This window comes from Crinia signifera, chromosome 2 (genome assembly GCF_055691185.1).
Source record: "Crinia signifera chromosome 2, ASM5569118v1, whole genome shotgun sequence".
In the NCBI taxonomy this organism is placed as follows: domain Eukaryota; kingdom Metazoa; phylum Chordata; class Amphibia; order Anura; family Myobatrachidae; genus Crinia; species Crinia signifera.
The window spans coordinates 320865130-320879011 of record NC_139218.1 but is presented as its reverse complement, the minus strand read 5'-3'; the positions used below and the strand labels follow the sequence as shown (position 1 = coordinate 320879011).

At 39.8% G+C, this 13882-nt stretch overlaps 1 protein-coding gene across 1 annotated transcript in view; it reads right to left on the bottom strand.

Moving 5' to 3' along the window:
* Positions 1–499: 499 nt before the first annotated feature.
* The window catches only part of RNF41 (ring finger protein 41), a 62511-nt gene continuing 49128 nt past the window's right edge, over positions 500–13882 (bottom strand). Inside the window, exons 3-6 of the mRNA XM_083169158.1 lie at positions 10809–11080; positions 9110–9245; positions 6869–6972; positions 500–5341 (exon numbers count right to left, since the gene is read on the bottom strand). Coding sequence (XP_083025284.1) covers positions 4990–5341; positions 6869–6972; positions 9110–9245; positions 10809–11080 — 864 coding nt within the window. The 3' untranslated portion in view covers positions 500–4989. The remainder of the gene's footprint in view (positions 5342–6868; positions 6973–9109; positions 9246–10808; positions 11081–13882) is intronic.

Here is a 13882-nt window from a genome sequence, read left to right as displayed (position 1 = left end):
ACCACAGCAGAGAACGACACCCCGGGCAGGGAAAAGGAATTGCACAGGTTTTAAAAGATGCAGGGTGCTAGAATTAACACTACAAGTCGTCAATCTTCACTAAATTCTGTTGAAAGAGAAATGGCTGCATTGGACAGAAATTTGGCCATTTTGTCCAGTCACCCAATCAGCAGAAGTTGAGGAAATCTCTCAAAACCTAGATTAACTTTCAGCAGAGCTTATTACTTACTTTTATCCATGTGTGTCAGGTAACGGGAAAGGCGAACTGCGGCTAGAATGATCAAGCTCTTAGCTCACATCAAAGCCCCAACAACATACAGTAGATAATGCTGCAGCTTACATACTGTAGATAATGCCACATGCATTGTAGTAGGTAGTACAAGACAGAGTGGGGGACACTATGGTTTTCTGTATTTAAAAAAAAAAAAAAAAAAAAGCTAAATTGGAAATGTCTATTCACAAACAATCTCAGTATTCAAACCACTGCAATTTTTCTTACAAAGTTTATTGTTTTTCATCCGTTTGCCTGGAAAAATATGCACATTTTATTTTTTAAAGTGAACTCTAACAATATGTCATATGTATGAGAACTGGAAACAAATTGCCTAAACAAACATTTCTAAAGCTTTTGAGATCTTTTAAATTAATCATATTTAAAACTGCCACACTGCAATACATTATGGCACAATTTACACAGCTCCTTAATAGTGAATTCCAGTAGAAGAGTTGTGTAGTGTACAAGTCCTGCATCCCAAAAAAGGTTAAAAAGGAGATGCAGATAAATTCCAAATAAAAAGAATAAAAAATAAAATAAGGAACAGTGGAGACTTGCATATGTGGGGATTTAAAAAAAAAAAAAAAAACACCACCTTACAAATGTTACCACTTAAAAAAAAAAAAAAAAAAATACGTTTGGTTTACATCCTGAGAAGGCATGCATAAAAAACAAAACGAAAAACAACCAACCACACACTGAAAGACCAAGTTAACCCCATTTACTAATAAAAGCATTAAAACACGTCTGTAGCAGCCGAAAACAATGAGTCCTGTGCAAAATGCAGCTTTCATAAAACTAAATTTTGTACTAAGGCTCAAACACAATAAAAAATAATTCTCTATATTCTTTATTGCAAACTTTACCTCATACTATTTTTTATTATGAAGAAATAGGCTTCATAAAGCAAGTCTCATAATAACCTTGTAATGAATGCAAGTGCTAAAGGAATAAGGACAGTTTGAAATACAAGTGGGTATCAAACACCTGTGCATACACACTGAGCTCAACCATAATCACTCTGAGTCAGTTGTGTGTAGCTCCCATCTAATTTGCAAAGAAGCTATTCAGTCGCTCACACAACTAGCCCAAGGGTTCACTTTTTGAAAGGGGTCAGGCACTGGTTGCTGGTGCCAGGCACCCAGTAACTGTAGTGCTCCTGGTTAGTAACACTGGAAGTGCTGCACAATGCAGCTAACCCCTGCATTCTGTCAAACTAAACGATATTGCCTCACAAAACAATTGAAAAGCTTCCGGCAGGCCTGACAAAACAATTGAATAACTTCCGGGCAGACATTTAATTGACTGAATTGGCAATAGTCCAAATAGTTGTAAGCAACATAGCATTTACATACACGTTGAGCGTGAATATACTGCATTTATCACCATCTTCTACAATAGGCCATTCACAGCATTATTTGAAGTATAATTTATCACATGAAAACAATAAACCACTTTGGTTAAGAACGCTGGACAGAAACATTCCTGGAATAATGTTGATGGATCTTGTCCATAGAATTGTAATGCTCTGTTTACACTACAAATGCAAGTATATTGGCCATTGAGTGCCACTGTCAAGATGTATACCGAACCCTACACCATGCATCATAAGCTGCCCATGCAGGTGAAACCGAACACTGAAAAATTAAAATATATAAATAGAAGTAATCACAATAAAAAGTATACATTTTGTAGTCCCGGTCATACAGCAAATTTCCAGATGTACATGTGTATAACATACACATAGCCAGGTCTCTTGCCATTATTATTTATGGATTTATATAATACACTCATATTGCATTTGCTTGCCAAGAGGATTCCATTTGCACAGACTGTGCCTAAAGCCAGGATGTAGTAGGTGTTGGTTATACAGTATAGGGGGTTTCAGCAAAGAAAAAAAAAAGGCAGGAAATGGCCCCCAACATCTTCAAGCCCACTAGCCAATAAGCATTTAATGTATAATATTATATGTATATTATTATAAAGGAGCTGTGACTCGCTACGAGAGCTTGCCAGCCAGCAATGCTTTTTCTTAGGGCTTTTATCTCCCCTCCTTCTTTGCCCAACAAATAAAAAGGAGTACAGTATGTGATTTTGAAGTTCCTGAAACGGTCAAAAAGGTCTAACCCCATGTATTTAACACTAATATAATGAAATATACACAAAACAATTGAACATACTGTATGATCAGAAAAGTGGGAGCAGAACAAAAGTGCAAATTCATTTTTACATAAAACTAAAAACTTTACTTTTAACTAAATGTTAAAACGTACAAGCTTCCCAATAGCTGAATAAATAACTGTTGCTAATCCCCATTGCTCAGCAGGACTTCAAAACAAAATATATCCAGGGGGACTGAAAGAGCAAGAATGCCCAAAAGACCTTTAATGTATTGGAAACGGTCATATTGTCTACAGCATTTAGGTCTACAAGCATTAGGTCGACCTGCATTTAGGTCGACATGCATTTAGGTCGACATGACTGAAGGTCGTCAGGGTCATTAGGTCGACTTTTATAAGTTTGAGAGGGTCATTAGGTCGACATGGGGAAGGTCGCTAGGCAAAAGGTCGACATGGGGTCATTTGACTGTTTTATGAGTCGACATGTGCCGACAGGCGGTATTTCATGCCCTACCATCCACTAGGGCGTGGTGGGAGAATAAAATAGTGTGCCAAGCATAGCGAGGCACCATGCCCCGAAGCATGGCGAGCGCAGCGAGCCATGCGAGGGGACGTGTTGCTATGTTGACTGTCAACGCTTGAAAAAAAAAAAAAAAACATGTCGACCTAATGACCCTGTCGACCTAAATGTAGTCTGACGAATGATCCCATTCCTAATGTATGTATGGAAATTACAACTAGTGAATCTAAAGAAAAATCACACATACCAGCATGTAGCCACTGTGTGCGGTTTTGGCACGAAATACACATACTAGGCAAGCCTTACATACAGAGAAGTCACAGAGCACACCGCAAACATAGAAAAGATCACAGGAGACATTTTGATACATTTTAATTGTGCACTAGGCATTGCTTTAACTTGGAAGTGAAATATAAAAAGGTGAGCTGAGGTAACACAAGAAAAAGAAATATAAAAAAACAAACAAAAAAAAAAAAACAGTTAATGCATATTAAAAACAAAGAAACCATACAAACAGATCAAAAAGAAATATACAAAGATACTGTAGCACAAATCCTAAACATGACATTGAAACAAAAACATATAAAGCTTTCGCACAAATCAATGTGCAAAATAAACAAACAGACAGACAAATGGTTTTGGATCATGGAGGAGACACAGATGTACATCTGTGTTAACTTCAAGTTTTAGTCTATGTAATTGTAAAAAAAAAAAAAAAAAACTTTCTGTAAATGTCTGGGTGCCTATTAAAGTAACTGTTATTTCCCAAACGCGTATAGGGGAACATGTTTTACATGTAAATGGTCTCCACAAAATGGATTTATGGGTTTCATCAGTCAGTATTTTTTTTTTTTTTTGAGGAATTAGGTGGTGGAGCAAATGATGTAGTAGAAGAAAAGTACAGATACACACTTTCCCTTTACTTGTGAAAGAACTCAGAATTAACCCACACATTTCACATCCTCACTTAAAAACTAACAATTAACAGAGGGGATAAAAGGTAATCCCCAAAATATACACAAGAATCCTGCAAGAAAAAAAAAAAGAAAAAAAAAAGGATCAAGAAAACAATACAAAAAAAATGCTTTGCAATTCAGAGAAGTGCTGTACACAAGCCCAATGCCAGACAGTAATATACAAAAAAAACTGGTTTCCTTCTTCATACATAAGGCTGATAACAAATGACATTTCTATATGTGCAGCACATAGTACATGCATTGTGTAAAAGGAAAAAAATAAAACATCTTCACAGAATTTACAACATAGCATGTGCTCTCATACACATCCACAAGTAGCCACAGCTCCTACATTCATTCAATGTATGTTTTGAGTATCAGCAATGAAGAATTGCAGCTTGGTACTCTTATTTTCTATGTAACAGAATGAATGTCTGGCTTGTTGCCTAATGGCTGCATTATCTGCTGCATATTGCCAATATTATCTTGTGACATCAGACAAAACAAACTGATCTACTGTAACACTACTGTAAAGTGATAGAGGGATTAAAAAAATATCTACTTTTTCTTCTAGCCTATTTGCCCAAAAGTCTCCTGCACCATCAAAGTCCCAGGTGGTCTGCACACGTTCAGCATATAACCTGCAGCATATACCAGTGATGTAAGAGAGTGCCTCGGCACCTCCCACCAAAAATGCCCATAGTTCTCTCACAATGCCCCTTCTTCATAGTGCGTAGCTTTGTCTCCAATCTGCATTTTGCCATGTTGTTGAAGTTTGTGTTGCTCCTGATAGGCTAATACAATCACATTAAGCCAACAATAAGCGGAGGGAAGGAAATGCACATGGACCTGGATGTGATTGGTTCTGGTTGGTGGCTTGGCCATAGTGCACTGTGAAAGACACCAGCAATTAAAAAGACAGCTTGGCCTGGGCAGTGCAGTGTCTTCATTACAAAAATCAACAATGGCAACTCAAACCCCAGTACTCAACTAGTGGGTACCAGCGCCAGCAATGGGACCTGGAGACATTAGATTGTAAGCCTAGGGTAGGAGGACACCATGCCTAAACAGGATGGAGCATATGGAGAAGCAAATAATGATATATTCTTCCATTTGAGTTTAAATTTCTTCTACCCCATGAGCAAAAATCATCACCAGGCCTGGCTCCAGTACCATGTCCTCTCCCATGTGTTGGTTCTCACAGGCCATTACAACTACAGCCTGCTTTCCCGGAATCCGCTTCGCCACATAGTTCTCATAATATCGTCTGTTCATCTGTCTTGTCTCAAGTGTAGCCAGGCCCTGTGGCCAGTTGCGTTCATGGGCATTCTCTATCAGCTCGTTCACTATGGATGCTGGGCAGCCGCTTTCCACTAGTGATCGCTTGATGACCGCTTGTAACACAGCATCTGGTGTTGAGATCATTCCACCCCAGCGGGTCACACGTGCTGGTTGTAAGGAGTTTACCCATCTGTATAATAGGAAAAAGGAAGAAATATGAATACAAGATTCCTCAAAATATCAACTCTGTCTAAAGCTACAAAAAAATCGATCTAATTTTTCCAAATTCCAAAAAACAGGGAGGTTTAACCTGAGATAACTGGGACAAATTAGATTTATGAACTTGTGCCTTGTATTTGTTGGGTCACAATGAGTTTGCACTCTCCATGCGTATGTCAAGAATTCATTTTGATGACAGACCAGGTTATTTAGTCAGCAACACATTCATTGTGTTCTTGTAAGGCAGTTAGTTTTTATTCTCCGTCATTTGTGAGTCTCTTAGAACCCATATTCCACAAACCACTGGAATACTTACCGTATATACTCGAGTATAAGTCGACCCGAGTATAAGCCGAGGCACCCAATTTAACCCCAAAAAACTGGGAGAACTTATTGACTCGAGTATAAGCCTAGGAGCCAAAGGAGAGGGGGAGAGGATTGATGGGGAGAGGATTAGGTGGAGCAAAGGAAAGTGGTAAAGATGCCAGAGCCAATAGTAGTACACACCAACAGCAAAATAGATAGCAGCACAGGTAACGGTCGGAGGCTGGCCGCGTTGGAGCAGGAGGTCTAGCAGCACAGCAGAACCTACCACAAGAGACATCACGACACAGCCCACTGACTGAGAGCAGCCAGCAGCTGCAATCTGATGTCTGCACACTACAATGTGTGTGCTTCCAGGCCACTCAGTCTGCCCACCTCACCCTCCCCTGCTGATGGAACATTGCTGGCATCTGTGGCTCCCCTTATCCCCCATTCTGTGGGACCTGCGCTGCTGCGGAGTACCTGAAGTGTGCTGGGGCCTGTGGTGCTGCAGCGCCATGCAAGACGCCGTCCCTCCCGCAATCGCCCTGGTCTGCTCTCCTTCTCTCCCGGCGGCTGCAGGTGGTCAGGACCGCGACTTCCTCCTTGTGCTGCTGTGTGACCCGGAGGTGGACCGTGCGCTCCTGGACGCGGCTGCTGGGCTGCGCCAAAGGACTGGTCAGGCTGAGTGGCAGCCTGCGCACATGCCGGGTCCCACCTCTGGCAGCTTCGTCCTCCCGTCTCCCCCACAGTGTGACCCTCACTCGAATATAAGCCGAGGAGGGCTTTTTCAGCACAAAAAAATGTGCTGAAAAACTCAGCTTATATTCGAGTATATACGGTATTTAGATTTTATTTCATGTTCTATACAGCCAGAAATTAACATTCATGTCATAAGACACATAATTGTAATGTTCATGCTATTTTGGCCTCAAACCTTTCATTTATGCTCTGTTGCCACTTATCTGCACTTCATGACTTTTTTTTATTTTTGTTTAAATCTTGCATTATAATGATTCCCAATTATAGCAGATATGATGGGCCATATGGGTTTTATCTGCCATCACATTCTATGGTATAGAAGAGCAGTCCTACTCCGTGTACACAGCCATCTTTTAGACCAAGTATTGTTGTACAGGTGTGTTTACTTCTAAACATGTAAATGTAAGCAACCTCAATCCATAATGCTACTTACTCCAGAATTTCATTATACTCTATTGTCTCTTCTAAATTCTGTAGATTTGGGTTGGCACTTCGGATAGCCCGCATGTATGCCTTTAGCAGCTGGATGTCCCGTTTCTGTAAAGTTGGAAAGACGAAAATAAATATACACACACACACACACACACACACAACCATATAGACAGTAGCGTAAAGCAGTGGTTCCCAAACTGTGTGTCGTGGCTCCCTGGGGTGCTTTGGAACACATGCAGGGGTGCCCGGGCTTGGTGGTTTAGGACCAACTCATTATTAATGGTTAATTATTTATGAGCAAAACCAGTGCTGGTGGCTGCCAATCACAAAACGTGTACAAACAGAAGCAAATCCTGTCCTTTACCACATAACTGACCCTAAGAATCGCATATAAACCCAATCTCTCTTTTTTTTTTGGCCTAGGGGTGCCATGAAAAAATTCTGATACTCTAGGGTGCTGTGAATCAAAAAAAGATTGGGAACCCCTGGCCTAAAGAAAGAAAAAGGTTATTGCACACTTTCATTATATAGTTTAGCCAGATACTACACAATAAGCACACTGTCCAATTTCCCTTTTAAGCAAGCTTTCCTTTTTACTTCTCAAAACTAGAGTTCTAATGGCGAAAACAATGCAAAGACCTACAGAGTGCAGTTGCTGCTTTGTTCAGCCGTTATGAAGTATAGAAAGCTCTACTCCAGCAGCACAAAGTGGAAAATTCTGGGGCTGTCCTAGTCATTGTCCGGGTTATAAAACCTTCGAAGAACCTCTTTATTTTACTCGCTACCACTAAAAGCTGGGCTTGCTGGAATGTGTAGGATATGATTACCCTGCAAGGTCTATACGTTTGAAACTGTAATGGTCACCTATGAACCGGAAACATATGAAACGGCAGCACAAATTGTAACTTCATGAGCCTACATTTGTGCAAATGCAGCCAGTTTCATGCATGTGTACGTGGTGTTGGAAGCCAAGATGATGGCTTTTGGAAACTGACAAAGGCCGATAGAAAGAGTTGCATGGATTAGGGCAAGGGTGGCCAAACCTGTCCTCAAGATCTACCAACGGTGCATGTTTTCCAGGCAACCTGTGGATCTATAGTAGGAATGAATGCAGCATGTTTTAAAATGTGACAGTTAGTAATGACTATAGCTGTGCACCAGCTAGGTGGTTTGGAAAACGTGGACCGTTGGTAGATCTCGAGGACCGGTTTGGCCACCCCTGGATTAGGGAATTTCACTTTTCGCACACAACAGGCCGGATTTACAGTCAACCTAATTAACGGAGTCTAGAGGTTTTCCAGTGGCTTAGCCAGCGGTTCTTAACCTGGCATGCTTGCTGTAACATCCAAGGATACTCTAACATGGAAGGGAATAGAGGGCGTGGAGCATTTAGTTTAGTTAACTATTTAAGTGGATGTCAGACATATCTGGAATGGTGGAAAGGATAGTACAGAGCATGCAGCTCAATATTAGATAAATGGGAGGTGTCCTGGTGATCACTCCAAACGTACCAAAGTGGGATCATGATAAGAGACTTGAAAATACAGTTACCCGATTACTGGTGTTTCCAATATAAAGGTATTGAATTTAGTGGAACACATCATTTCTGTCAGTGCCCCTAATATTAGAATTGTGACTATGACATCAGCTACATTTATTGTTTTATATACAGTAGTGCTGAACCTTAACAGTTCACGTTTTCAAAGTCACCTGTGGATTTTTAAAATGTGACAGTTGGTGTAGGTTGGAAAACATGAACTGTTAGTGGTACCCTACCCTGGTCTTCAGATGGAGTTAAAGTCATCAAACACCAATTTATTATCAGTTATTTATATAGCACACACATTCCGCAGCAGATCAACATAGCTGGTAAAGAGAAACATACACAAAATACCCTCCACAATAAGACTGGAACATATGAAGAACGGGATGCAGTGTAAATCCCGGCGTTCAGAATCCCGACCGCTGAAATCCCGACACTTTCTCCATCCGGGGGTGTCCACGACACCCCCGGAGGGAGAATAAATTAGTGTGCCGAGCCCGCTGCGTGGCGAGCGCAGCGAGCCCGCAGGGGGGGGGGGGGCAATCCACGTCCCCCCCTTGTCGGGATTTTGGCGGTCGGGATTCCAGCGTCGGGATTCTGAACGCCGGGATCCCGACCGCCAGGATTTAATACTGAATCCTGAAGAACGTAAGGCTTTGTATTCGGTTAGTAAGTTAGGCATTAAAGTGAAGATATTACCTGCTCAGATAGCTGATGCTTGTTTTCCGCTGCTGCTTTTTCTAGCTCCCCTATGCGAGTTTGCTGCTGCTGCACAACGGAGCGAAGATGCTTTATGCAGTTATGGTTTGGCAGTTCATCTTTGGGCATTTCCAGGCTGGGGGTTGAGACAAGAGATGTAAAATTTGTAAACAGACGACTTTTTAAGGAACATCAACAAATAATTGCTCATTTACAACAGTATGAAATTAGAAATCAATACATAAATCTCCAATATACAGAAAAGACCTGAGACAGCTCTGTATGGCCTAGTGGGGTACACACGTTAAAAGGCTAAATACCACTAGTCAGAACACTCAAACAGACCATTATCATATGAAGGTGGGGGAGGAGCAGGGGGGGGGGGGGGTGCTAGGACTCCTCCATCACAAATCTTTGATCTCAGAGTTATTTTATTCACCTATTTAAAAAGAAGACACTCACTTAGGAAGATATTTAAGAACCTTAGTTATTTTTTCAGTTTGATTGGTGGCCGGGGATAGTCACATCTGATACAACCAGTCAGAAACGCCCACTGGGCTCCTGATTTAGGATAATCTTCCAGCAACCACCAATCTAAGGGGGACCTCATGGCTCCTTAGGTTCCTAGTTCTCTCTCAATATTATTTTTGAATACCAGAAAGTAAAACCCACTTAAGGGGTGATGCAAAAGCAAACTCCTTTTTTAATGGACAAAACCATGTGCACTGCAGGTGGGGCAGAAGTAACATGTGCAGAGAGAGTTAGATTTGGGTGGGGTGTATTTAAACTGAAATCTAAATTGCAGTGTAAACACAAAGCAGCCAATATTTACCCTGCAGAGAAACAAAATAACTTACCCAAATGTAACTTTTGCAAACCAACATGAATCTCACCCCCAATGCATTTCGGACTTAAGTCCTTCTTCAGGAGGGTCTTCTGAAAAAGGACTTAGGTTCGAAACGTGTTAAGTGTGGTTTAGTTGTTGGTATCCAGTGGACGCTCTGTTGCCTCATTGCTCTGTTTTATGCTTGTGTTTTAGTCATAAAATTGTAAGTTCAATTGATATTAAAATTCCTTTTTCTGACCAGAGGTATTGCACCATACTTCCCAACATGACCCTCTCCAGAAAGCTCTATTTCTGGACTTTCCTCTAATCTATAATTACCATTACCTGTGCTGAAACACCTTTCTTATCCATTACCCGATTTAAAACAGGTGATGGCAATCATAAATTAAAAGGGAAGTCCAGGAACCGATCCTACATTACAGATGAACATACAATGTTTTAGGATATTCGATCTGTTTACCATCACTAACGGGTGTATATGGTTATCGTTTCTCCTTGGTTGTCTACTGCTATCAAGATGGTCATTCCCAGCTACAGTTTCAGAACCAATGTGCATTTTCCACCAATCTATTGGCGCCACTGTTGACACATCGTTGTCAAACAAGAGGTCATTACACAGAGTTGCTTTTGCTTGGAACTGGACTTGAATGTTGGTAGAAGGGTATTTGAAGGTGCATATTTTTCTTTGATAAACTTAAGAGCTTCTAACTTTTATTCTGCAGTTAAACATCTACCAGTGTCACGTGGGTCCAATAAGGGTTATTTAAGTCAATGATGTAAAAAAAAAAATTAAAATCATGCCATCAAAAGCCATATACCCTGTTTAAATGCACATACAAAATAATGACTTACCCGCATCCCTGCTCACATGTCACTGGTCGCTTTGGATTGTGTTCACAGTCGTTAAGGTGAGACATGAGGTTGTCAAGTCGGACAATGGTGGTACAGCCAAAAACTGCGTTATCACATGTAATTTGCAGCTTGGAGAGCATATTCCGCATGATGCGGGGTACAGGGCGTAGGTGGGCTACAGTTACAACACTGCGGTCCACTGGACAGGTCTGCTGCTGGGAGAACCACTGTGTTATGCAAGCATTGCAAAAGGCGTGTTCACAATGAGGAGCCTGTGAAGTCAGAGAAAAGAAATACATCACATTAAAACAAACAGGATTTCTGCCTTCAAATGCATATCCTAGAACGCCAATAATATCATACACATAACATTGGGACCATAGTGAGTGCGCCTTACACTGGCATAGAAACAGACTGAAATACTAACGTAACGCATCATTAAGCTGGAGAATGAGGTTAACAGCAAAGAATTTTTTTTTTGCTATACTGGCAGAAGTTAACAAAGTATGGTCAATATAGAACAGTCCAAGGAAAGGCTTTAGAGAAAGGTTCTTCTACTTATTAGGGGTTTTCAATGATATGGTCACTGCTAAATCACTAAACCTTTTCAGATAAATAACTTGAAGAAAACATACATGGTTAATAAAAGTTAGGTCATTCACTGCAGCTCTGTTGTAAGAGAAGTATTACCTCCCCACTCCAGTGCAGAGAGCTGAAAACCATCCGATATATCTTTTCGATAGTGGCAAAATAGAATTTAACATGTAAAAAACAGCGGAGGAAGCAGTAATCTGAGGTTCTGGGATGTAACTAGACTGCTCCTGTGGATGCATATAAACTGTACAATTTGGCAGAACTGTTACTCTAGATATGTATCACTCCTGTAAACATACCCTTGTTTGATGTATGTGTGTGTGCCAGTCACAACTCCATGCTGAAATTCTTGCATCTGACACCGCACCACAGACCACTTTCAAATTCAGCGAGCAAGAAGGGAGGGAGAAAAGCACCTCAATAAATAGAAGCTACTTCCAGCTCAGTCTGGAAGTGCAAACACTTAAAACCAAAATTTTCCTTGCAGGACATAACAGGAGATTCTCTATAAATAAACTGACTCAGAAAAGCCCTTACTTTCCAGATTTGGCAACTTAATGAGGATCTAATTGCTATACAGTATTTATTTTAGAATGCACACAGGTAACATTACTGCCTGGCATCTGAGAGCTCCGTGACTAGGACACAGTCAAAGTTATATACACCACTAAAACCCTTTAGATGCAGATTTAAAAATCCGTTAACCCGTGCCTGTACATTTAAAAACTTATGTTTCATTCCTTCATTTGGTGCATTGCTGTTAAATAAACTGGAGTTTTGAAAATTTTCATCAAACACCCACTCAGGCCCATTTGCTTAATAAAAACCATTGTCATTAGCAGACAGATTAAAAACTACCATAATGATAAAGCCAACACCATTCTTCATAGAAAAAGTGCTTCTGCAATAAGCAAATCTGCTATACCCTCACAAAGACAGAGATAGGCTTCTATGCATCTTCCTGTCCCTAACATCCCTTTTGGGCCAAATGCACCAAATAGAATAGTAACAGCATTCAGTTCTGCAGAGATGACCTATACTGTAGGTCAACTAGCAACTACACAAGTGATTATCTCTCAAACTGCATAAAGAAAAAGATGAAAAGAACAATGTAAGATAATTCTGCATTGCATTTACTGTATTACCGTAGAAAGAAGCAGGAAAAACGGCCAAATGTTGAAGAATTGAACTTGAGTGCATCACCTGGGACAGTGCATAAAGGACGGATGTATCAACGAAGGCCTAGCTCATGTGACCGGGTACTTACATATCTCATGGGAGCATTATTAAAGTGCCCGCTTGGCAGAATAGCTTAGCATTTATATGAAGCTGAAGTTATATAAAGCACACTTTAAACTGCTCTGAAGGAAGCAGAGTGTGTGGGATACAGGTAACAAAAGAAACCCAACAATATTTTAATCAGATACAGCTGAATCGGAGTGGTTGCTCTGGGTAACATCCCATTGTCAATAGAACTCCCATTTGAATGTTAGAAAGCATTAAACCATGGTTGATCAAGTTTTGTAATACATAGCAATATTTTACAGTACTATGGGATTACATTTTTTCCTTTAATTTAAATATTTAATTAGGGAAAATTTGTTTTTTTTGCTTTGTCTTTAAAAAAAAAAAAAAAAAAAAATAATAAGTGAAAAAAGTTGGACATGTCCGCACAGACATTTGTTAGCTTTTGAATATCCTATTAATCCATTCCAATTAAAATTTATGAATTATTTTTTAATTTTTGGAGGTGCTCCCAGGAATAATGGTTACTGGTACAAAAAGTAGTATTCCCAATTTGGGGCACTCACTGGACTAATATATTGTTTTTTTATCCTATAGAGAGAGTATCCACCGGCAAATAATTTGCATTTAAAACGTAACTTTTATTGTAAAAAAAAAATGTGATTGCTGAAAGCCAGCGAAATTTGAGTTAACAAATGTGGTGCAAAAATAGAAAAATAAAGGTGATTAAAAATGAGATGCACTGTATGTATATTCTATTATTTTATTATCCTCAGTTCAGATCAAATTTAATCAAGGAAAATATATATTTAAATAAAGGTTACCATGGATTACTAATAAATTCTATTATGGTCCCCTTATATTAATTACCAGTCCTGTTGCATAGATTGGTCAATGCATAGGTATCTTTTTTAGAGTTGATACTTTCTTGAAATATTCCTATACATTGTTGCTATCTGGGTACATAGATACATTTAATCCTCCTTCCACTATTTTAACATATCTGGAGACACAGGCAAATATTTGCCCTTAAACAATTGTCAATTATAAGTATCTGTAATATTAGTAGCAATTGTATTGTCTCCTGTGAATATCACAATATCCGATATTAATGTATATAGCTGGTAATAGTTATATAATAAGTGGGTTAGGTGTTACCCCTTGTGCCCGGCTCTTTCAAATAAGTAGTTGTATACTGTGGTGCTGTTGTTGAACGTTAGTGCGTTATCTAAATT